Below are 26,170 nucleotides of genomic sequence, written 5' to 3' on the forward strand. Positions count from 1 at the left end.
ATAAATGTTGTGATCTTATTTCCATCAAGAGGTGCATCAATTTTTTGTCAAGATCTTGTATTGACAATACAAGTCTCCTCTAGCACATCCCAAAGATTTTCAATGAAGTTAAGGTCTGGACTCAGAGGTGCCAATTCATGTGTAAAAATGATTCTTCATGCTCTCTAAACCATTCTTTCACAATTTTAACCCTGGTGAATCTTGACAGTGTCATTCTGAAATATGGCCATGATGTGTCTTCCTACATGGTTGTTTAAGAAACGAAAAGCTACACACTCCATCTTTAAGGGTTAAAAGAACTGTTGCCAAACACATAACATGCTAGAAACATAATAATCACTATAATAATGATCCATTCATAGACTCTTAAGTATTTGCCTATTAAAATCCAAATTTTTTTTTTTTTGGCCGGGCAGTGTGTATTTATATATATATATATATATACACACACACACACACACACACATACACACACACACACACACACACACAGTCAAACCAAAAATTATTCAGACACTTTGACCTGACCATGTTTTGCTTAAGTGTTATCTGACATAAGATTAATTTTTTTCTGACACAGTTTAACTCTGAGATCTCTTCATATTTTATTACCATTTTTTTAAACTATAGTGAATAAACTGTATTAATGAATGAAATGTTCAAGGTGTCTGAATACATTTTGGTTTGAAATATATATATTATACTGTATATACAAAATACTAAAATAACACTGCTACTGACATAAATGATACCTCAAATTACGCATCTTGGTGAGAAGATGTGTTACTCGTCTAAGAGCTCAAATTTTGCATTGAACATGGTTAAATATGCAAAAAATCCTATAAATTTACATTGAAGGATGGACTAGAGTCAAACGGTATCAACAGACCGGTAAGAATGAATTTGAATTGGTCCAGTAAGAAACCAAAGTCCCTTTAAGACAAGTCATTTCACTTTGAAATCTTTGAATTTGAAATGCCTCTCGGGCATGCAGCTCCAATCTCTTTGAATGGGGAAACATCAAATTCTCCAAAGCTGTTTTTGATTAAATTTCATATTTGAAATCACCAATGAAATCTGACAACAACGGTCTCATAAATTTTGTTTTTAAACGCTTAAATCATGACAAAAAACGGTATTATTCAGGCTGGATCAAGCTAATGAGCATGCGCAGCCCTAAATGCGCGTCTCTTGTGCCTCATTTCGGTGGCGCGCATCAGAGCTTCTAGCGGCCGCTGCAGTGACGCGATGACTTTACCAATCGGCGATTGGCTCTTATTTAGAAAGCAGGACTTATTCCCCCATATTGTGTGTTGCACTTTCTCCCATTCAAAACAATATGAGTGACGCGTCTTGTGTTATAGAAACCACCCAAAACATCCTAGCAACTACCCACCAATGCCATGGCAACCAATGACAACACTGTAGCATCACCGTAGTGAATTTTGCACATTCAGGATCCACTTAACTAACACAAAAAACATTGTTTTTGGCAAAAGATTAAAATAAATGTACTTTATTCAGATACCAACAATAGTCCAACATATTTACACTAATAACAATAAATATTACTATAAAAACGAGTACAAGCATGAAATCTCTCACTGAGCTGTGTCAGATGGATTACAATTGCAAATTCTTTACATTTTTCCCTCAGCAACCCTCTGTGATTCTGTCTTTTACCTTTTCCTCTATATTTGTGAAGTACTTCATCTGGGCCAGGAGCCCTTTGGCGGTCAGCAGATCCCCTGTGAAAAAGAGGCTTGTGAGGCAAAAACAGCTATTTTCCCACTTGCGTGCCATGGAAATGTGTGTGCAACAGGGAAGTTATGGAGAGAAAGAGTGAAAAATACCTTTGTTTAGGGATGAATTCATCCGTTCAGTCAAGTCTTTCAGTTTCTCTGGTGAAGGAAAGTAAAATACAGTATATAAACAGCAAATAAGTCCCACAACCACAATGTTTAAGCAGTGAAATCGCAAACATAAAACCACAGAACCTTGAACTTTCTGATGGAATGAATCTAGGGCCGCACATGGTCAAATAAACAAGCTGCAAGTGACATGAGTGGGCACAGAGCAATATTTCATCAACCACTTCCGGTTGGAGCTTTTCTTTCTGGCATACACACCTCGCACAGACCGCCCGATAGCATTGACCTCGTCTTGGCTCCGCGTCTCTGCAAGGCTCTCGTTGATCTCCATGACCTCTAGGAGAAACGCGGGGTCCGCGGTGGCGTCTGCTCCCTCCTTCAGCAAAACCCCTTGCAGCTCCAGCTAGAGCAGAACATGCAGGTTACGATGGGTAAAGCACGACTCAAACAGCACTACGGCCTCTTGGCAGCAGTCATAACAGTCTACAATATAAGATTCAATAGACATCTTTAGTTTCAATAGTTTCTGTGCATGGCAAAGTGTAAAAATATGGAAAATGGCAACTGTTTGTATATGAAGTGGTCACAAAATGTATTTGGATTAGTTCACCCAAAAATGAAAATTCTGTCATCATTTACTCACCCTTGTAGCGTTTCAAAACCATAAGACTTTCATTCATCTTTGGAACACAAATTAAGGTATTTTTAATCTGTCCTTCCATTGAAAGTCTATTAACCCAAAACTCTGACGAAGTTCACAGAAATCCATATGCAGTTTATTCCAAGTCTTCTGAAGAGACATGATTGCCCGGTTCAGACTACACGATTTTAGCCCGATTTTGCCACGATCTGCTTGACGTAGGGTGTCATGGGGATTTGTAATGGGTGTCGGGATGCAAGATTCGATCGTTTCAGCTTGTGTAGTGTGTCATAGTGGACGACAACTGATGCCACGTCTGTGATGCTTCACGACGTCATGACAGAAAGACTAGCATGTTAATTGTTTTGTTCTGTCATGCCGGTTTCAGAATACATGATATTTTTGTCAGTTACGATGGTCACTGTGTCAGATTATATACTCCTAAAATCTTGTCGTGTCATTGAAAAGAAACATGTCAGACTACACGTTGCTACCCGACCATTCATCGCGTTCCATGTTTAAAGGGTTAGTTCACCCAAAAATGGAAATTCTGTCATTTATTACTCACCCTCATGTCGTTCCACACCCGTAAGACCTTCATTCATCTCGGGAACACAAATTAAGATATTTTTGATGAAATCCAATGGCTCAGTGAGGCCTGCATTGCCAGCAAGATAATTAACACTTACGAATGCCCAGAAAGCTACTAAAGACGTATTTAAAACAGTTCATGTGACTACAGTGGTTCTACCTTAATATTATAAAGCGATGAGAATACATTTTGTGCGCCAAAAAAACAAAATAACTTTTCAACAATATCTGATGGGCGATTTCAAAACACTGCTTCGAAACTTTATGAATCTTTTGTTTCGAATCAGTGGTTCGGAGCGCTAAAGTCACGTGATTTCAGTAAACGAGGCTTCCTTACATCATAAGTGTTTCAAAATTTCAATAGTTTGCGTGACTTTGGCAGTTTGATACACGATCCGAACCACTGATTCGAAACAAAGTTCAATTCGTAAAGCTTCGAAGCTTCATGAAGCAGTGTTTTTAAATCACCCATCACTAGATATTGTTCAATAAAGTTGTTATTTTGTTGTTTTTTTTTGGTGCACAAAAAGTATTCTCATCGCTCTATAATATTAAGGTTGAACCACTGTAGTCACATGAACTGTTTTAAATATGTTTTTAGTAGCTTTCTGGGCATCTGAAAGTGTTAATTATCTTGCTGGCGATGCAGGCCTCACTGAGCCATCGGATTTTATCAAAAATATCTTAATTTGTGTTCTGAAGATGAACGAAGGTCTTAGGTGGAACGACATGATGGTGAGTAATTAATGACAGAATTTTCATTTTTGGGTGAACTAACCCTTTAACCAAATATCTCAAAATTTGACACACTTAATTATCACTTATCACTTACTTTTCAAATATCTCAAAATTTGACACACTTAATTATGGGCACGCATAATAAAAGAGGTGGGACTGCGCCTGTTGGTGGCGTTATAATTGAACAAAATATGAAATTGCCACTAACTACAATAAAGTATACAAAATAAAATGCTATATTTTACTTAGTTTCCTTCTTTGTGCTTGGCCCCTTAATGGCTGCTTGCAGCTATATTTGAACAATATATCCATTGTTTGCTCATTTAAAAAAATCTTTATGTGAAATACTTTATTTGAAAAGTATGTTTGGGTTTCTTTCTTTAAAAATACATGGTATATATGAAATTCTTATGTATCCAAATATTTTTTGGGCCATTGTTTACAACCTATGGCTGCCATATACACAACAAATATTTACTAAACAAATAATTACCATGTAGACGGCCCGACTCAGAGGTTTCTGCAGCGTTCTGTAGGCTTTGTTCACCAGTGCTGATTGTTCTTCTGAATATTCCTGCTCTTTCTGTAAACAGGATCAGACCACAAAGTCATTCCAAATTAAAGTCATTCTTCTTACAGGCTACAAAAACAATTTCAACAGCCCCTAAAGGCACAAATACACAAAGCTCCAGAGTATAAAGCAACCTAAAGAATACTGTGATTTTATTTAGTAACAAAGGAAGTCTCTGCCCAAGTTTTCTAACTTTTCCCAATGTTATATAATTATGTGCTGTCGTCACATTCATTTTAAGATATCATGACATGTTCTTTGTTTGTGGTAAGGATTTCCTCTTGGGAATGAGGAGAATTGTCAAAAAACGAAACTCCAGCAATGCTGATAATTGTGTGGGGGCTTTTTTCGCTGAAGGATCTCACTGTGTGGGCAGACGCAGAGGGTCTGAGCTGTGTTGGGATTCGTCAGGTGAAATAAGAGGTGAGAAATGAAAGAAATGACTTGCAGAGGAGAAACATTTTCAGCTGTCAGAGTTGCCAAAGCCTGGAGAATCAACATCCGGCTTGCTGCTGCTGTCAGGAGACCCAACTGGACACGCAAAGCATGAACCAATCACCAAAGAGCTGTCTGCTGCCTTATATGAACAATGATGTGCTGTATACCTTTTACCCGAGCATCTAAATAAACCTGGACATTGATTACTGAAAGTGTGCTAGTAAAGTTTCAAAAGAAAAGGGTGAGAAGGTGAATCTCACGTGTCACATTTCACAACAAAATTAAAAGACAAGAAAAAATACAATTTGCCTAAAGAAGATGCCTATTTTTAAGACTTTAGGATTTTCAATTATGACAATGCAAAAAAATAAAGATTATTATATTATTATTATTTTATTTATTTGTAGATTATTATTATTGTTATATTATACATTATCATACATTAATTTCTGCTAAGTTAAATAAAACCATTATCAATAATAAGAATTCTACCTTCCTAACTTACCTTCCTGAATAAAAGTATTAATTTCTTTCAAAAAAAAAAATCTTACTGTCCATAAACTTTTGACTGAGTGTGTGTGTGTATATATATTATATATACACTATTCTATATAATATATATATATATATATATATAAACATATTTTAACACAGTCAAACCAAAAATTATTAAGACACTAGATATAAGTTTTTATATTTTTTTACTAGTGGGTGCAGGACACTATAGTTAATTTATGTAGAATTGATAAAAATTTGGAACCAAAAATTATTCAGACACTTTGACCTGACCATGTTTTGCTTAAGTGTTATCTGACATAATAAAGATTCATTTTTTCTGACACAGTTTAACTTGAGATCTTGTCATATTTTATTACCATTTTTTTAAACTATAGTGAATAAACCGTAATAATAATAATAATGAATGAAATGTTAAAGGTGTCTGAATAAATTTTGGTTTGACTGTATGTATGTATGTGTGTATATATATATATATATATATATATATATATATATATATGTGTGTGTGTGTGTGTGTGTATGTATGTATTTATATATATATATATATATATATATATATATATATATATATATATATATATATATATATATATACACACATACTGATGAGCCAAAACATTATGACCAGTCACAGGTGAAGCAAATATCGTTGATCCTCTCCTACCAAAGGCCACATATTAAAGGGATAGTTCACCCAAAAATGAAAATTATCCCATGATTTACTCACTCTCAAGCCATCCTAGGTGTATATGACTATCTTCTTTCAGCCAAACACAATCGGAGTTATATTTCAAAAATATCCTGGCTCTTCCAAGCTTTATAATGGTAGTGAATGGTACCTGAGATTTTGAAGGCCGAAAAAGTGCATCCATCCATCATAAAAGTAATCCATACGGCTCCAGGGGGTTAATAAGTGCCTTCTGAAGTGAAGCAATGGGTTTTTGTAAGAAAAATATCCATATTTATAACTTTATAAACTGTAATCACTAGCTTCCGGTAACGACCGTCTGTGTGTTCACAAGAGAGTCGAGTTGCGGCGGAAGGGTGACCTCTGACCCGACGTATAACGTAGCTCCTCTTCGCTTATATCGAAATCCTCCAACAATTTACTTTAAAACTTCTCATTGTAGACTTCTAATTCGTGACTGGTGTTCTGTTTTGCTCTATCCTCTGCGCTTCCATGTTTGCCAATTCTCAAAGAAGCTTATGCTACGCCCATTTCATACGTCCCACATCATACTTTGGGTCAGAGGTAACCCTTCTGCCGGAACTCGGCTCTCTTGTGAATGCGCAGACGGCCGTGACCAGAAGCTAGTGATTATGGTTTATAAAGTTATAAATATAGATATTTTTCTTACAAAAACGCATAACTTCGCTTCAGAAGGACTTTATCAACTCCCTGGAAGCGTATGGATTACTTTTATGATGGATGGATGGATGGATGTGCTTTTTTGGGCTTCAAAATCTAGGGTACCATTATATGGCTTGGAAAAGCCAGGATATTTTTTAATATATCTCAGATTGCGAAGAAAGTCACATTCACCTAGGATGGCTTGAGGGTGAGTAAATGGAATAATTTACATTTTTAGGTGAACTATCCCTTTAAGGTCTGGGTAGATTAGATGGTAAGCAAACATTCAGTTCTCATAATTAACGAGATTGGATGCAGGAGAAATGGGCAAGAATAAAGATCTGTTACCAATGATTTCTGTCCGAAGTTGTCAGGATGGAGAGATCTTTGCAGCTCCAAGTATCTTTTCTGAAGTTTTTGGGTGTCCAAAGAAAATGTTTGTTCACTAAGGAAAGACAAACATGTTCAGTTACATATATGTCAGGATGTGAACTAATGAAGTTGAAATACAATGACAGTTACATATATGTCAGGATGTGAACTATAATGAAACCAAGATCTGTATCTGTACAGTTCTAACATAATGTAACAACAACTACATCATATACATTATATGACAACAATGTTATGGATTTTGAGGAATGAAAGTAAATAAAGAAAGCACCTTTTTGTAAGCTCAGGACCAAGAAGGCAGAGAATAAACAACCATTAATCCATAAGAGATACATTCATTACTATAACAAAGATTTATAAACTAAATCGCTAGTTAACTCACCAGTTCAAGATGTCAAAATAATTAGTCTTGTAATCAGCAGGTTGTATCGCATTACAGGAGGAACAGAAAAATAATTCAGCTGAAGATCCACAGTTCCAACAGAGTCTGTTGAGTGTAACAGTGCTGAATGATTTCAGATTCAAATGTCCTTTAACTGCATTCCGACCCTTCACATCTTTACTGTAAGAACTGACCGCTCTTTGTGAAGCGAAACACGGATGTAAGACAATGTTAAGACGTTGTCCGTCTGATATACATTTGTGTGCGTGATTAAATCCGGAAGATGTTAACAAAAATCGGAGCCTGTATAGAGTTATCATGGTTAAACCACAGAAAGAAACCGGGCTTATAGAATATGATTGCGCTACTTCCGGTTCTGAACAGCAATAATTTGTCAAAATAAAAGTTGTACTTTTAAAACACTTCGTCGCATTTATTTGACTTTATTGTATTATATTAATTTTTCTGTAGTTATCTGGGAGTAATGACTGTAATTACTAGGATGAGACATGATCTGTGAGGACTAACGTTATGAGAAGCTAAAAAATAATGCGTTAACTAATTCAGCTAAATAATTCATTTCCCTTCCACATTAAAATATAGTAAGTGAAATTAAAATATATAACTTGCGTTGACAAATATTTGAGAAGTTGTCGTAAACCCTTTTTTATACTTTATTTGTTTTACGATGGACGTTATTGCGTTTATTTTCTTGTTATTTTTTTCTGGATTTTATCTATCCTGAATTATACCTACTACTCTTGTATGTGTTCTTTATTTTAATCAAATGGGACGTTGGAACGTTTATAAACTACATTTCCCATGAGCCTTTACTCTCGCTTCTGATTGGCTGAATGATGTTATGGGAAGTTCGTGGATGGAAACGAGTGGCTTTCCCGGCAGATTTGATGAACCGTTCACGTGGCTTGCAGAACCCACATTTGTTCAACCCACTTTTGCAACATTGATACTTTTCAAAAGAGGACTTGATTAAGGTATGCATTACGATAAGAAATTTAAAAAAAACATCGTTTGATGTTCTGACGGACATGTGGATGTTCTATCAATGAATATTCTGAAAACAAGCAACAGTTTCCTTTATCGCTTAAGTGCTTTACAGTGCAGCTCTTATTTTCACTGTATTTGCGTGCTGTCATAAAGTAATGCACATTTGAACCAGCAAAAGTAACTAAAGTGACTTTATCCTCAATAAATATACAGTACAAATATATATACAAATATATATAATATAAGTCTTGTTTAATTTACTTGGCTCATCAATCTGTTTCCGTACCGAGTTTCATCTGATTGCATTAGTTTCGGTTGTGCATAAAATTAGTCCGATCTAAACACTTTCAGAAATTGAACTTTGAAAGGTCACTTGATGTAAAAGCAGTTAATTTCCTTAAAAGCACATCATTAATGCACATCTGTCAATCATTTGACCTTGACAAAAAATCACAGGTACTCTCCTGCATTCTAGGAGAAATGATTCTTCTAATAACATCGTATAAGGTCATTTGTTGTTATACTTTAAATATAAAGGAAAGGGAAACGTTATTTGCTGGGAAATTAATTGGAGTTTAATTTGAGGCCAGTTGTTAAGCTCTCAGTGAAACTGTTGCTTGTAAAATGTGCACTTTCACATTTGGGTTATGTGGAAGGGTCATTAATTGCAAAAAAAAATGTGCAATTGAAAAGTGTGATATGATGCACTGAACACCTTAAGTCCTCTAGTAAATGGGATTACTGTAGATAAAAAGTGTGTTTGTTTGATGTTCTTTTTTTGATCTGTTAAAACTAGAATATAAAGCATAAAATATGAGTCAACAAAACTTCTCAAGCCATGAAACACTGCAAAATGACTTGGATATGTTCAAAATAATACACTAGTATAGTAGTAATTAGTATACAGTGCACATATCTGTGTCATAGGAAACCTGGAAATATAAGGACATTTTTAAAGCATAATTATATAGGCTTGAAAAATCATGGCAATTTCTATAATGATTTTTTTTATTATTTTTTTTCTAACATGCTCAGATAATATTTAATTGGCAGAAATTGTTTGGGCTTGTCATTTTTTTAAACATACTTTTCATTTCACAAATGACTAGAAATCACATGCAACATGTTAACGACGACAATGTTATATGCATATACTGTTTGAAACGTTTATCATGTACAATATATATAAAGTTCAACAGTCCGGTTTCAAAAGTAGAAACTCTATTCAGTTTCTCCACAAGGAAATTGATTTTGAACGATAACTTTTAAACCTTTAAAGACAGACTTACTGTGAGACACAAGGTTGTTAATTGATGGTGCCTCTGCTGAAGCTGTCAGCCCACATTATTTCAGCTTATTTTTAAAGTAATCGTATTTAACAGCAGAATTCCTAGTGAAAAACTACATTACCCATGATGCTGTACAGAAAATTACACCAGTCAGTGAGTCGAAAAAAGCAACTTGAACCAAAATAGCTCTTTAGCTCCGCCCACTCCCATGAAGCACTGCGAATGGTGTAATCGAGTCTATCTCTCTAAGCTTTTAAAATACGTAAATATTTGTGTATATATATATATATATATATATTTATATATATGCATATTTGTTTATATATATAATCAACATTTGTACATGAGAAGTTTTATATTTCTCCATTGTTTTTAATTCAGTTATGCTTTTTGCAATGCTTCATGGGATTGTAGTTCTTTCCCTCACTAAAACCGTCTTGTACCTTTGTCATTTTGTCAGATTTTCAAAAACTTTTTTGCTTCAAATCAAAGTTTGTAATGTTATGATTCACCTCATAGTTGATTGGCTTAGTTCATGGCTTGTAACTCTTTAACAAAAAGTTAAAGACTTTTTTTAAAAATCCCTATGGGAAACATTAATGGAAAAAATACTTTCGGAACCAGCGACGCTGAAAAAGGGGGCGGAAACTTTTGAACTGTTTTGTGCAGAATTAAGTGAATTTTTTGTTTTGGGCTTTAATCTTATTCTTCATATGAGTTTTAGTATGTTGTTGACATTTTGTTCATTTTGCTGTCTGATCTTCCAGAGTGAAAAACATCATGTCTGACGAACCTGGACCCAGTGGTCAATCACAGTCCCAGAGCCAGTCCCAAACACAAACCCAATCCCAAACTGGATCCAGCTCCTCATCCGCTCCAACATCGTCAAGTCAGGGCTCTTCCTCAGGATCAGGAACTCTAAGTTCTGTGGATACTTTACCTGTACAAGAACTCCAATCTATTCCTGAAGACCAGGAGGAAGCCCAGCCTCAGGTGTGGGGCCGGATCATTCCCCTGATGCATGGATTCAGTGTGCTCAGTTAAGTGTATTGTCTTACTCGCTTGAAGAGACTGAATAATGTCAGTGCTATACAGTGCAAACATGAATTGTAAAGCATTATATTTAGTTTCACAAGTATTTTTGAGCAGGACAGGAGTGGCATCAATATCTATGAAAGATTGTTTCCACCACAAAATAAAATAATAATAATAATAAACAACTTTTTATCTCACAATTCTGACTTTTTTCTCACAAATGTGACGAGTTTATATCTTGTAACTGCAAGTAATTGTGAGTAATTGTGTAAATTTTGAATTTACATCTCGCAATTCTCAAAGTTAGTTTTTTTTTTCCCTCGCAATTGCAAGTTTATCTCTTACAAATTAAATTTGGGTTTTCTTCTCAGAATTGCGAGTTAAAGGATTAGTTCACTTCAGAATTAAAATTTCCTGATAATTTACTCACGCCCATGTCATCCAATGTCCTCCTGAGACCCAGGAATAAAATTTTGTCCTCTGTAGTGGACATTATATTTTAGTGAATTTATCTGACATCTTACATGCCACCATTTTAATTCTGGATGTCCTGTAAAGAGCACATTCAGGGCTTTGCAGAGATACCAAATGTTTGGAAGTTTCACCATGACAACTTCTCCTTGGTCTTTAAATATGACTGACATTAATTTAGTAATTAAATTTAACACTCTTATGGAAATATAATATTTTGTAATTATCATTTAAATCGGATTAATTTCCAAATTGTTTGTTATAAATCAACATCTCAGGAAAACGTTATGGGGTTTCTAATCAAAATGTGACTTTATGTTACAAAACAGGACATTGATTTCGTACATGACCTCTGTAGGAGTTAAATCATGATTATCAGGCATTTTGGGAGACACAACAAGTGAATAGCGACATAAATTATATATCAATATTCCTATTAATTATTAGATATTATTATGAAAATGTTGCCAATTTTTACTCCCATTATTACACTTCTTTTTTCATTACAAGTTGCTCCAAGAACACATTAATATGCAAATTAGATTCAGTGTATAGGTGCATTGCATTGAATGGGAAAACCGATGTATGGCCATTTTACCCACATATTGCATAAAGTAAAATGGTATATCGATTTATTCCGTTCTGTCTTTCATAACATAGTTGAGAATCATCTTTAAACAAAATTTAGTTAAAAAAGAATCCTGAAACCTAAAAATTGATTGCTGAATAAAAAAAATTCCATTGTTTTTCCCTATACATATCATTTAATGTCATTTTATTTTTTTTAAACAACTTAGTCCTGGTGTCCACTACAGAGGACATAGCATAAAATATGAATAAAATATAATTTTTCAAAAATGTTATTTTTAAATGTTTTCCTTATGCTCTAAACAATGTAATGATGTGGAAAAAAAAATACTAAATTCAAATCTTTTTTTCTGGGTCCCAGGAGGATATGTTTATGTCTTTCTTTCTTCAGTCGAAAAGAAATTAAGGTTTTTGAGGAAAACATTCCAGGATTTTTCTCCATATAGTGGACTTCAACAGGGTTCAACGGGTTGAAGGTCCAAATGTCAGTTTCAGTGCAGCTTCAAAGGGCTACAAAATACAAATTTACATACTTTTTAACCACAAATGCTTGTCTTGCACTGCTCTGTAATGTGCCACGCATTATATAACCGTGTTGGAAAGGTCACTCATGACGTAGGCGGAAGTACCGATCCAGTGTTTACAAAGCGAACGTGCAAAGACTAAGTCAAATGTCCTTTACAAAAAAAGGTAACTATCAGCTTTTTGAACCCTGTTGAAGTCCACTATATGGAGAAAAATCCTGGAATGTTTTCCTCAAAAACCTTCATTTCTTTTCGACTGAAGAAAGACATAAACATCTTGGATGACATGGGGGTGAGTAAATTATCAGGAAATTTTAATTCTGATGTGAACTAATCCTTTAAGGCTGGAATAGGCTGTTTTGGGTTCAGTACAAGTTAAGTGCTGTTGACAGCATTTGTGATTGTGAATTTTGATACCACAGATCACAGAAGATCACTTCACTGTCATGAACATGTAAAGCCATTAACTGATACAATACGTGCAAGCACTCCAGAAAAGCACATGACGGAACTATCTGCAAAGCACTGTTTACATGGTGTAAACTGTACCCACAAAAATAACATTAGAAATGTGTAACAAGTTTATCTGCTTAGCAAAGTATTCCAATAACAAAAAAGCATTTAAGTGCTTTAAAATAAACATTAGCCTCCCATTTTTGATTATAAACCCCCTAAAACGCTGGTCACATTGTATGTGCATTACTCTAATGGTGGATTTTATTTTATTTATCTACTGTATTCATCATGTGCTTGTTTGGTTTTAGGGCTCCAGAACATTCTAAAATGGCCAGTGTTATTTAAGTATTATTTATATACTATGATAGTATTTATTCATATTTTATTTCAGATTTATTTCAATTAACAAAAAGGATTTTAGCAATTTTAGTTTTAGTTAACAATAACAACACTGAATATGGCTTCTTTTTTATATTTTCCAGATTGCACAGAAAACCAGTATAGCTTTGGAAGGGATAGAGCATGTGATTATACTTTCTCCAACTCCATTTTAAAAAAATCAGCACATTTCAACACATACAGCAAGAAACACTTTAGGATTTTTAAGGTAAGACCGACAAAGAAGCTATTCATTAAACTTGTTTTCGTCTTGACGAGGGGTGTAACAATACCCTCATGTCATGATTTGATACATATCAAGATACAATATTATTGCGATACTCCAAGACATATGGTAGAAGGATAACAAAAACTGTACTGTTGATTAAAATGCTAAATTTGTTATTACATTGGGGTGGAACCTAATAGGTGCTGGTGCTGGTAACCTAATGCACGGGATAATGGTGACACCTGAATAAAAATATTCATGATTCTGAAGCTGAAAATACAGAAAAATTTAAGACAAGTATGCTTGCACTCTGTCACTGATTAGATATATCCAAAATAATGTAGGCCACTTTTTACTGGTAACATTTAAGACATTTGGCATTATCAGGACCCACAAATATTCCCCATTGCATTATTACACATTATATTCAACATTATATATAGTAGTTTAATGTAGTACTAAACTTGATTTTTGAAAGGCTGTTTTAGAAAGAAAAATGTAATAGATAAAGAAAAAAATAGTGAGAATATGTTTATAAAGGGTATAATTACACAGAAAATTGAGAGGCAAGTTTTTGTTTTATTTTGATATTTGTTTTTAAATGTTTTTAATTTTACATTGTTTTAGTTAATTACTTGAATTATTAATAATTATTACTTCATTAATTATTACCTTTACATCACCTTACCGAAATCCTATTCAAATATGACGATCACAAGTAATCAAAAAGTAGTCAGTTTATATCACCTAAAATGTGTAACGTAATAGATTATCTTATTAACTACAGGTTTCATCATGTAAATTGTATTTAGTAATGGACTACAATTTCTAAGTAATCTACCCAGCAATGCCAGTCAACTCAAATATGACTTGTTTTATCTCTGTAATCTCCCTGTTATGGGACAAATTTCTCTTGCTGAACAAATGAATCATGGCTGACTGTGAATAGTGCATTTCTGCGATGGAGTCAGGTGTCAGTCAGCACAACATGCATAACTATGCATTAAACATGTGGTCTATTTTACCTCCCTGCTGGTTCAGGATGAGAATCTGGTCTACCTCGAGGACCTCAGCGGGAACGGCACGTGGGTGGACGATGAGAAATTAGGACAGGGGAAGCAACGACTTCTTAGCAATAACTCCGTTATTGCCCTTGCAGAACAAAAACATCAAGGTTCGTGATTTTGGTGAAGTTTCTTCAGGAGTTTTTGAAAGTGGTAAATATGATATTTTTGGCACAAAAATGTATAGCTATGACTCTGAACTCTGATTGATTGATTGTTTGTTTTTCCACAGTTTTTATGTTCATAGATAAGATGGGGAACGATCAACCAAACCTTCCTTTAGAGTTCAGCAAAAAATATCATATTGCACGAAAGATTGGAACGTAAGTGAACTTTTTTTATGTACTGATTTTTCTGATGATAGTGGAGTTACTTTTAGCTTCATTATATTGCATGTATGCTTTTAGCTAACATTTCTTACCACAGTGACTAATATCAGGATATGAATAAACAGCAGCTTCCTGCACAATGCCGTTTTATTTGATAATTGAATACTTTTGTTTTTTGCAGTTTGTTGTACCTAAAAAAAAAACTCTGCAAGCCTTAGCCTAGCCTTAGTTTTTGTTTGGCTGTTCAAATAATTTTTTAATGTGGCCAATATCAGGTTCAGAATATCAGTCTGAACGTTGCTTATTTGTATTTTCTGACAGAGGTGTCTGTGGTGAAGTGAAGCTCGCCATTGAGAAGGAAACCTGTAAAAAAGTTGCACTGAAAACTATAAATAAACATGACTTCCCATCAATAGGGGTAAGAACCAGCTGTATTCACTTAACTGTGATGGCAAGTGAACATTTAGTACTTGTATATATGTATAGCGCTTTTCACAATAGGGTCAACTCAACTAGAGGTCCCCGGCTCAAATTTTTGATTTTGCTAATATATTTTTTCTGTACAAAGACAAACAAAAATAGTAATGAAAGTCAAAATTTTAAATGTCACAGATGTATATTTACTGAGTAATCCACTATTTTGTAGAGGGGGGTCAAAATGACAATTTTGTGTACAATTGTACAAAATGTGTACAATTTACTCATGGAGCCACATTAAGATCTCTGGGATTGAACCATTGAGGGCCTTTAAAATGAAGATACCAAAAGGAAAGTTTAAGAACCAGAATCTAAAAGGATATTAAGATATCTTTAATACTTCTTGTGTTTTTTGCCTCAAGTTTGCATTCCTGTAACTCAAGAAGTGTTTTTTGCCATTTTTGAACGATCACTGTTGGCATATAATGAAACAAAGATTGCTAAAGTCAACAGATTTTTCTAATAGACCTAACTTAACAATATCTGTGTAAAACTAAATAATGATGCTGCCATCTTTCTAAAGTAATTTTTACACCTCTCTAGTTTGGCTCCAAATCTCAGGTGAAAATTGTCATTTTGACCTCTCTCTACAAAATAGAGGATTACTCAGTAATCATACATCTGTGACATTTAATATTTTGACTTTCATCACTATTTATGTTTGTCTTTATACAGAAAGAATATTAACAAAAATTTGAGCCAGGGAAGTTTACGAAATTCGGTTGATTTGACACGGAATGACCCAATGCTAAGCAATTGTACAAAAATTCATACTTTTAATATTTATAATACTTTAATGCCTTATAGTCTACATTGAACAGTTTAGTACTGGGTGAGAAGATTATATCATCTATATTTAGTGATGATCAACCACTTGAGATTTGTGGGATGTTTAGGTTTTATGTTTTTGAAAGAAGTCTCTTATACTCACCAAGCCTGAATTTATTTGATCAAGAATACATTAAAAACAGTTATATTGTAAAATATTATTACTAACCGTTTTAAATAGCAGTTTTCTATGTTCTATCGGAAATCATTCTAATATGCTAATTTGCTGCTCAAGAAAGACATTTCTTATTATTATCAATGTTAAAAACGTTTGTGTTTCTTAATATTTTTGTGGAAACTGAGATACATTTTATTTTTCACAATTCTGATTAATTTAGTTTTAATTAATTTAATTTTAATAAAGTTTAAAAGTACCGCATTTATTTGAAATTTTTATACATATGATTTTCATACATTTTAGTTGTCTTTCACGTTCACTTTTGATCAATTTAAAGCATCCTTCCTTGCTGAATAAAATTATTAATTAAAAAATAATACAGTTTTATACGTATAATAGTTTTTGATTTGAAGTTAATATTTGTTTTTGCTGTGATATTAAAGATTATGGAATCTATGTTTTTGATTTATAATTTATATAACATTTTGGTATTGTGAGAAACCTATTTCAACTATAAGGTGATGTGTATCCATGATTAAAAAGATGGTCATATACACTTGTTTAAGTTTTCTCATACCTGATTGATATTAAAATGTTCTGTTTGCATTTCACAGACGGCCACACGGAATGCTGAACGGGAAATTGAAATTTTAAAGAAAATTGATCATGTAAGTCAGAAATGAGACTTTCAAATGGTCCTGAGCTATTGATAGAAGGTCTCATTATTTTTCTCCCTTCTGCAGCCGTGCCTGATCAAGACAGAAGATTTCTACCAGACAGAAGATTCCTACTACATTGTTTTGGAGTAGTAAGTCCTTGTGGTGTTTTATTAAGGAATAGTTAGGAACATGAACTCGCAGGTAGAATTTACTGGAGTACAAAGAATTTCTACCTGTATTATATTCATAGATACTTTTAAAAGTAGTTTGCCATGAGTTACTGGGGAGGGAAATACATTTTCATAGCACTGCATATTCTTAATCCGTTTATGGAAGCTTGTTTCCAGCACAGAATTAAAAAAAAAAAAATGAATAAAAAATAAATAAATAATAAAAAAGTAACTTTTTTTTTTTTTTTTTTTTTTTAAAGCGACTTTTTATCTCACAATTCTGACTTTTTTCTCTCGTAAGTCCGAGTTTATATCTCACAATTCTGACTTTTTTTCTTGCAATTCCGAGTTTATATCTCACAATTCAGACTTTTTATCTCGCAATTCCAAGTTTATACCTCACAATTCCGACATTTTTCTGGCAATTCCGAGTTTATATCTCACAATTCTGACTTTTTTTCTGGCAATTCTAAGTTTATATCTCACAATTCTGACTTTTTCTCTTGCAATTCCAAGTTTATTTCTCATAATTCTGATTTTTTATTTTTTTTTCCTCTCGCAGTTCTTAGTTTATATCTCACGATTCTGACTTTCTTCTTGCAATTCTGTGGTTCTCACAATTCTGAATTTTTTTTCTGGCAATTCCAGGTTTATATCTCACGATTCAGACTTTTTTCTGGCAATTCCGAGTTTATATCTCACATTTCTGACTTTTCCTCAGAATTGTGAGATATAAACTCGGAATTGTGATAAATTATATCACAAGATATAAAAAAAAAAAAAAGTTTATATTCCGCAAATCAGATTTTTTTTTTTTTTTTTTTTCAGATTTTGAGAAATAAACACAATTGTTATAAATCCGAATTGTGAGATATAAGCACAATTCTGAGAAAAAAAAGTCAGAATTGTGAGATAGTCACATTTACCTTTATTCATTTAGCAAGACCTTAAGCTTAATCATTTTGCTAAATCATTGTTTGTTTTCTCTTTACATGAACAATTTCTGCACAATTTGTAATCAAGAATGACTGCTAAAAAAATTCACTTTTTTTTTATGAATAATTTCATTAACTCTGTGCTGTGTATAGTATTGAAGGAGGAGAGCTGTTTGGCAGGATCAAGGCCAAGAAACAGCTGGAGGAAGAAATCGCTAAACTCTATTTTTATCAGATGCTCAGGGCTGTGGAGGTAAAACACCTCTAAAAGTGTTTTTTAAATGAACACAATGTACAAGGTTGTTGTACCTTAATAAAAAAATAAAAAAAACTTCCATCTTACTATAATATGTTGCTATTTCTTTTAAGTTAGAGCAAGATGATGGCAAAAGTAATCTAAATATTAAATATCTAGCATTGGCAAATACTGATATATTTTATTTAAAAATTTGCATATATTGTCTGAAAACCATTGCTGTGTATTCCTTGTAACTAGCGAGTTGAGTGTGGCTATGTAGCTTTTAAAAATGCATTTAGCAGATGCTTTTATCCCAAACAAATTTCAATAGAGAAACATAAGCAATTAGTCATAGAGCCAACAATATTCATAGTGTACAATGCATAGAAAAATGTAGAAAAATAACAAATGTTCTCTTTCATTCTCCCAGTATCTCCACAATAACGGGATCATTCATCGAGATCTCAAACCTGAGAATGTTCTGCTGGCTTCACATGACGACACCTGTTTGATTAAGGTGTGTTTACCAGTTCCTGACATCGCTTCTCTTTTAACTGTGGCAGTTCCAAAGTTCAGAGATCCAGCCAAGCCTTTGTCTTTGTAGTTAAAACAGGATGCACAGAAATAGTCCTGAACCTGAGATAACCTGCTTTCTCAATGCTTTGCAGATTACGGATTTTAATCAGTCCAAGATTTTGGAGGAATCCTCCCTGATGAAGACGCTCTGTGGGACACCCACATATCTCGCCCCGGAGGTGTTCACACATGCTGCGACTGTGGGATATACAAAAGCAGTAGATTATTGGAGCCTGGGGGTCCTACTGTTCATTTGGTTAGTGGAGATTAAATATGAATCAGTTGGCTCCAGCATTAGTTTAAAAGCTCTTAAAGGAGTAGTTTACCTAAAAATGAAATAAAATTGGCATCATTTAATAGGAGTGCACTGATATGAACATTTTGGCCGATACCGATAACCCGTAATTCTTTATATTTGAAAGCCGATAACCGATATATTGGCCGATAAATCTAAATAAAAAATAAAAAATTTAGATAATTTTTGAGAGATTACAAAAGCAAAAGTCTCACCATTAAAAGCCATGTCCCAAGCACACAATTATAATGTTCTCATTAAAATATTATGTAGCCTTTATGACAGATTTACGCTGTACATTGTACTTAACTGTATTTTCCTTTTTGAAGTGATTTCAATCATATTTCAAGCAATTCAAAACCATAACGGTGGACAGTGCGCATCTGAAGTGTCTCAGCTGAAGGAAAAATAATCCATTATTTATCGGCTTTAATATATCAGAACGTGAAAACGTGAAATACAGACATGTGGAGGATATACTCTCTATTCTTTTAAAATAAAATAATGAAAGTAAATGAGGACTGAGGCTGTTAAGCTTCATAAATGTAGCCAATTTGACAGGTACACTATATTCTAAGACTTTTGTATGAGGAACAGACTGAAATTTAAGTTGTTATTCACTGATAATCATCATCTCCAGTGAACTGATAATTGCTTTAACTGGATCAAATATAAAGAATTATGGGTTATCGGTATCGGCCAAAATGTTCATATCAGTGCACTCCTATTAAATGATGCCAATTTTATTTCATTTTTAGGTAAACTACTCCTTTAAGAGCTTTTAAACTAATGCTGGACCCAACTGATTCATATTTAATGATTAATTGAAAAAAAAAATGATTTTTTTTTTGTCATGAATGATTTCCAGTGAGTAAAATGGCTTCAATTTTGGTCTGTTTCTAGCATAAAACCAAAATACAGTACACAAGTTGTAAGGACTATTTATTTTATAAAAAAAAAAAAAAAAATCATAATTTTATTACTTTTTGTCTAATTAAAATCAACCACTTTTTTTTTATACTCAGAATTCACCTGTAAGTGATGCAATAATTGTTTTAAATCTGTTTATTTAAATGATGGTAACTTGCATAGAAATAGAAATCTACGGAATTCTCCATAAAAACGTTTACAGTATTATTATGATATTATATTTTGTGCCCATAATCAAAACTTGAATATGTATGATATTTATTTCTAAAGCTGTGTGTATCTCTCTCGTCATAGTTTGGGTGGTTATCCTCCCTTTAACACCGAGTGCTCCACCATGTCCGTGCGTGAGCAGATCATTAACGGCCATTATCGCTTCATCCCGTCTCAGTGGAAGAAGGTTTCAAACGAAGGTAATGTCTTTGCTCTGTACTAACAACTGGATAGTGATAGTCAAATAGTGTGTATATTATTTCAGTTTATATTGTCAGAAATATTTGAACTTAACAGCATACAGTGTAAGTTGTATATTAACTTTATATTTCAGCCAAAGATTTGATCAAGAAGCTCCTGGTTGTGGATCCTCAAAAACGTCTGAGTGTTGAAGATGCACTGGAACATCCGTGGTTGAAAGTACGTGCTGAATAACCCACCAACTACTGTAAAAAAAATATGATTTTTCGAGGTTGTAAATAAAACAAAGTATGTTTTACAAGAAAATACTATTTCAGTCTATTTCAAAATTTCACGTTTATCTCAATGTGTTACTTGCAGCTTCTTTGTAATTATTTGTGATACTAGCAATTTCTGAGTGAAAATCATTAACTAGTATTGAAAGTTGTGAACATTTAAATATTTAAAATGCAATTTATTTAAATACAATAAAAAAGTTTTAAAAAATCATTCTAATGTCTGTGCAACAGGATGATGGGATGAGAAACACTGCAAACCAACTAATGCACCCTGAAAACCAACCGATGCGCCCTGAAAACCGTCCAGTTGGCCCTGAAAACCGACCTATGCGTCCTGAAACATCCAAGGTACAACAACAAAAAACACAGCTCTTGAGTCTGCTCTTGGATTTTTATTTAAAGACCCCTGTGGTGAAAATCAAGTTTTTAATGTGGTTTATGTGGCTGTGTTTTTTTTTTTTTATATATATATATATATATGCTTAATATGCAACACATTATTAGCTGTCTTGATAACGTAGTCAAGCCAAAGGCCTTTCATATCAGTTACCGCTGTGTCGATTTATATTCAAATTCTGAATTGATTATATGTAGCCTAGAAAGCGTGCAAAGACAGCTTACTTCATATTCACTAAAAAGCTGTCACTCATCTCAGTTCGCAATCTCTCATAATTCCGTTCAATAGGGGCTTTCGCACCGCAGGAACTAGGAATGATTTCAGTTCTAGGAACTTCTTTTGGGGGAACTAAATTAGCTCCTACTTCAGAGTAGGGTCTAAACCAGCTCTATAGGAACTATCAGTGACGTAAGTGTACGTTGATTGGCCAAACACATGTCAAACACCGGCACCCGGAATTTTTAAAAAGCTGTGTAAACATACTTACTTCATGAACATGGAAAACAGCGATAACGGCATTTACCTGTCATCTGCAGGGTTGTGTTCTTTTCTCCGCCTCAATGATATGTACTGAAATTTGTCATAGGAGATTTCGTCTCTTAGCCCCACTTTTTGTTCTTTCAGTCGCATAAATTATGAGTTTACGTTCCATCTCCGTTATCACGAAACCCACGACACACAACAAACACAGCGTGATCACGGCATCCTCCATCCACTGGTTTTTAACTTTTGTAAATTTCCTATCCCGGTGCAAATGCAACCAGAAACATGGCCCGGGGGAGAAATTAGTTCTCGGGGAACTATCCTAGTGACTATTTCCTATAACTGAGATCCTAGAACTATTCAGTGCGAAAGCCCCTAATAAAGTTGTCTACACTGCACAATGAATCTCTAATTCACATTGTGTCTACACTTTGTTAATGAGAGGATTCGTGAACGTGCAGAACTCAGTGCTGAACAAAAACTCTGCCGATTTGAGCGGTGAGTGGACTCTGACTAAATTAAACATCCCTGATTGGCCATTCAAGAGATCAGAAACATGTCTGTGATTGGCTACATTGCTCACTGCTGCAAAAACACGTTGTAAATAGAAACATTCTCCAGAGCCCAAACACAAATACACTCTGGAGCGTTTACCAAATCTGTTTAGTCAATATTTAACAGTATCAACTGAGGGTACCTTTGCTTTTGTTTGAGGGTGAACCGGGCCTGCCTGTATAATTGACTCTTCGTCGTCGTCTTCTGAATCAGTTTCTGGTTCAAACATATATGGCTGAATTAAACCTAAATTCCACTTGCCATTGTGCAGCATTTACTACAGTAAAGTTGACCGAGTGGATCTTTGAGCTGGTGTGATTGAGTAGAGGCGGGGCTAATTTGCATATTCATGGTTCCGCATAAACTAAATGAAGCAAAGGTGTAGGGTTACATTCATGCTTTAAGTCATGAAAAATTATTTTCACTGGAAAAAAAAAAAAAAATGTTTAAATGTCATTGTGATTATCAAAGATGAGTTTAAGGGATAAAATGATTGAGATACAAGTTAAACTTGAATTGTTTTACTCTTACAGAGCTGAAGTTCCTTACAATGAAATGTGGCAAAATGAATTTATATATTTGCTTTTTACATTTTACAAGTCAAAACACATTACAAAGCTACATTTGTTATTAAAAACTGAATGTGATTTTAACTGGACATTTTCATCACAGAAACGCAAGGCACAAGAGGGAGAGGGTGAACCGTCATCCAAGAGGAAACCTGGGCCTTGATGTTCACACACTTTTATTTCACACACCTGGTGGCCTTTTAAAAGTTCTTTCATTTGACTAATTAATCCTAAATGTCTAACACTGTACTGCTCTTGTAAATATGTATTTTTACCATTTCCTGCCAACAATAAAATGTTTTTACATTTTCTACTTTTCTGATTTTGAGTACTTTTAACTTGTCACAATCCATTGTTTATTAATTTAGCAAACTATTCTAACACAATGTGTAAAAAGGCACAAACTACAGCCACAAAAAGTTACAAAGTATACAAAGCTGTGAAGGAAATCTTTAATTAGTCATAACTAACATTCCTTTTTCTTACAGGATTAACATTTATATGATTTTGAAAACTAAATATCCCCAACACTTGGGCCAAAGGTAGTGTGTCTGAATATAACAAAAGAGGAAACAAAACTAGACAGCTATCTGAATATTTATATTTAACCTCATGACCCTATCAACAAGATGAAGTATCAAGGAATCCAAATTTGCTTTTACCTAGCAACAGGGAATTATACATATGAAGAACCAATCATATTAGAGAAAAATGATGTAATGCATCACCTTTGCCATACACTTATTTTATGTAAACTGTTGTACCCTTTTGGTTGTGGGGGATACTCTGATTGGTATGAGGTCCTTCCGGCCATGATTAAAGCATCCGAAGCATAGACTGTAAAAAAAATATAGTGTCTGTGACATCACCCGTAGATTTCTGAAGAGCATTTTTGAAGCGAAAATGAGGCTGCTGCCATCTTAGCAGCGCGTCACCGCACGTCACTCCCGGATAACTGAAAATGGGCAAAGAGGCGGGAACTGAGGTGCCTGGTTACTGAAACCACGCCCGCCTAGCTTGATGTGATCATGTTAGCAGGCAAAGGAGCTATCTATCTATTTAAGATAGATAAATAGATAGATAGCTATCCCGACTAAGCCTGGTTTCTCCCAAGGTTTTTTTCTCCATTTAAACACCTATTTGCCACTTGTCTGCCACCTGATGTCACCTGATGGAGTTTGGGTTCCTTGCCGCTGTCGCCTTTGGCTTGCTTAGTTGGGGACACTTGACATTTGACTTGACATTTGATATTCAACAGTGCTTTGATCTGCCTGCATTGACACTATTCTTTTAAGAGCTGCTGTGCAGCCAAATAATGTACCAGTTATCAATGTAAAGCTGCTTTGACACAATCTACATTGTAAAAAGCGCTATATAAATAAAGGTGACTTGACTTGACTTGACTTAAGATACTATCTAAAATATTAATCAAGATAAGTTATATCATTTGAAAATTCTAAAGGTTTACTGTCAATCTACAGTGTCTTTTTTACGATATAGATGCTCCAACACCAGTAATTGTAATTCGTGTCAGGTGTGCAAATAACAACATGAAAAATCAAACGGGACTCCATACCTTCACAATGAAATAGCGATCGCGAGATGCATCCGTGGCACATGGAAAAAATGTCCATGTGCCACATGGCTGTGTCCGAAATCGCCCCCTATACCCTTAAATAGGGCACTATTTGAGGGGACAGCCATTTGTAGTGGTGTCCGAAACCATAGTGGACGATGTTGAGAGCGCTCATTCAATCCCACAATGCACCGCAATAACGAGTGTACAGCCGATGCACGCTCAACGGCTTGAGAATACCCATAATGCACGGTGAGAGTCGCGCGCTGAATGAATTCCCGCGTCTCGCCAGGAGATGGCGCCCGCAGCTGAATCAATCATCCATTCATTTTCCAAACCGCGCTGGTCTAACATAGTATAAATTCTTTTTTAAATTGATCATTAAATCGTTTAATTAAGGTTTGTACATGCTAGTTTCCATGGCAGAGTTCAACATAAATATTCATTACCACTGGAGCTGCCAGTTTGCTATGTTTCAAATTATTATTATACAGCAAGCACAAACTATGCGAAAATGGCAGCCCTTCCGGCGCACTCAGTGTCCGAATTCACTCACTCATTTCATTCACTTCTTCAAGTGGACTATATTAGTGAAGTAATGTAAGGAATAGTGAATGAGGGTATAGGGGGCACAGCACATGAGTGTCCATTGAAAAACAAAAAACAGTACTTTTTGTCCACAAAAGCGTTAAATCCATGAAATATTGATATATTATCCATTGTTTGCATCACATTTCTTCTAAATGATCTGCTCTCCATTATCTGTATATGATCGTATATATCTCACAAACAAATGAGCCCGCGTCCAAAGTATAATTTTTCAAAATGCAGCAGTTTTAGTAATAATAACTAAGCAATGCTGTCGGAGTTTTACATCCTCCCGCCATTGTCATTGTAGTAAATCTCACGAACAAAACTTTTAGCCAATGCCAAGACCCAACAACGTGTGTTTTGTTTATCTTCCGCATGCGAGCACATCTAAACAGACTCACATCTGTCTCGAGTATCGACCATTAACGCAGCAAGCCATATTATTTTATAATTGTATATATTATTATTTTATAATTGTATAAAATAATCCCGAAAAAAAGCACAAACACGGCAGAGATGCCAAATTCTGCGGCTGGAATTAGCTGAAGTGACGGCTCAGAGACAACAGCGACAAACCTGTCACTCAAGTGACCACGTCCTTAATTATGCAGAACTTTAAGGCTTAATATAATTTAAACAGACGAGTTATAAAAAAAAATTGTCATGAAGGGCAAAATTAGCTGTTTAGACCAAAACCACAATTTGATCTAGGCTGTAAACATGTTTTTTTCTGCTGTAAAGTTGGCCATTTTAACATGGGACTCAATGAGATTCTGCTCTCTTTTGGAGCCTGTCCCTAGCGGCCAGTCGATGAATTGCAGTTTAAGTCACTTCCGTATTGGCTTCAAGAGAAACTGGGAGAGGTTGCCGCTTGATCCGAAGGTGTCTGGAGTCTGTCTGTTACTGCTGCGCAGCGGGTCAGTGGAACACTAGAGAACTCAATGTATACAATGGGCACATATGAAACAACAGTGCATAGGAATGCATACACTGATATGAAATAAACTAATGTCTCAAACTGTATACTGGATCACTCAAATTATATCAAAAAGAAAGATTAACAATAAGTACTTGCAACATAGAAAAAATGTGTGCGTGGTAGTTAACGCATGGTAAATGTACAATACACATCAGTATGAAGATTCAAATTAAATCTTGCGCTAAACACAAAATAGAATCAAATATTGTTTAATCATATCTTAACATAAACATACCAACG

General features: G+C 34.5%; 2 protein-coding genes across 3 annotated transcripts; one reads left to right on the plus strand and one right to left on the minus strand.

The window, feature by feature from the left end:
• Positions 1 to 1,500: 1,500 nt before the first annotated feature.
• hscb (HscB mitochondrial iron-sulfur cluster cochaperone) lies at positions 1,501 to 7,886 on the minus strand. The gene is made up of 6 exons (XM_051895009.1): positions 7,495 to 7,886; positions 7,068 to 7,164; positions 4,334 to 4,423; positions 2,130 to 2,274; positions 1,854 to 1,901; positions 1,501 to 1,748 (listed from the first exon to the last, which is right to left on the minus strand). Exons 1-6 carry the CDS (start codon positions 7,812 to 7,814, stop codon positions 1,654 to 1,656), a joined length of 795 nt encoding a protein of 264 aa, XP_051750969.1. The 5' UTR covers positions 7,815 to 7,886; the 3' UTR covers positions 1,501 to 1,653.
• Positions 7,887 to 8,323: 437 nt separating this feature from the next.
• Positions 8,324 to 23,097, plus strand: chek2 (checkpoint kinase 2). 2 transcript variants are annotated; one of them, XM_051895007.1, is made up of 15 exons: positions 8,324 to 8,489; positions 10,559 to 10,830; positions 13,348 to 13,472; positions 14,514 to 14,646; positions 14,769 to 14,859; positions 15,187 to 15,283; positions 16,903 to 16,956; positions 17,032 to 17,096; positions 18,206 to 18,305; positions 18,721 to 18,807; positions 18,959 to 19,122; positions 20,386 to 20,501; positions 20,636 to 20,721; positions 21,012 to 21,128; positions 22,888 to 23,097. In XM_051895007.1, exons 2-15 carry the CDS (start codon positions 10,572 to 10,574, stop codon positions 22,945 to 22,947), a joined length of 1,554 nt encoding a protein of 517 aa, XP_051750967.1. In that variant the 5' UTR covers positions 8,324 to 8,489; positions 10,559 to 10,571; the 3' UTR covers positions 22,948 to 23,097. The 2 variants fall into 2 exon arrangements, with proteins under 2 accessions (XP_051750967.1, XP_051750968.1); XM_051895008.1 differs by lacking the exons at positions 8,324 to 8,489; positions 13,348 to 13,472 and having other exon boundaries at positions 10,586 to 10,830.
• Positions 23,098 to 26,170: the final 3,073 nt, after the last annotated feature.

Source organism: Ctenopharyngodon idella, chromosome 5 (assembly GCF_019924925.1).
Source record: "Ctenopharyngodon idella isolate HZGC_01 chromosome 5, HZGC01, whole genome shotgun sequence".
Classification (NCBI taxonomy): Eukaryota; Metazoa; Chordata; class Actinopteri; order Cypriniformes; family Xenocyprididae; genus Ctenopharyngodon; species Ctenopharyngodon idella.

Bases quoted from the DNA above. Each gene is read 5' to 3' on its own strand.
- hscb (XM_051895009.1), bottom strand. From the start codon at position 7,814: ATGATAACTCTATACAGGCTCCGATTTTTGTTAACATCTTCCGGATTT. The intron at 7,165-7,494 runs GTGAGTTAACTA...GTCTTTCCTTAG, and splicing joins TATTTTGACATCTTGAACTG to TGAACAAACATTTTCTTTGG. The intron at 1,749-1,853 runs GTATTTTTCACT...TCTTTTTCACAG, and splicing joins GAATTCATCCCTAAACAAAG to GGGATCTGCTGACCGCCAAA.
- chek2 (XM_051895007.1), top strand. From the start codon at position 10,572: ATGTCTGACGAACCTGGACCCAGTGGTCAATCACAGTCCCAGAGCCAG. The intron at 15,284-16,902 runs GTAAGAACCAGC...TGCATTTCACAG, and splicing joins ATGACTTCCCATCAATAGGG to ACGGCCACACGGAATGCTGA. The intron at 18,808-18,958 runs GTGTGTTTACCA...AATGCTTTGCAG, and splicing joins ACGACACCTGTTTGATTAAG to ATTACGGATTTTAATCAGTC.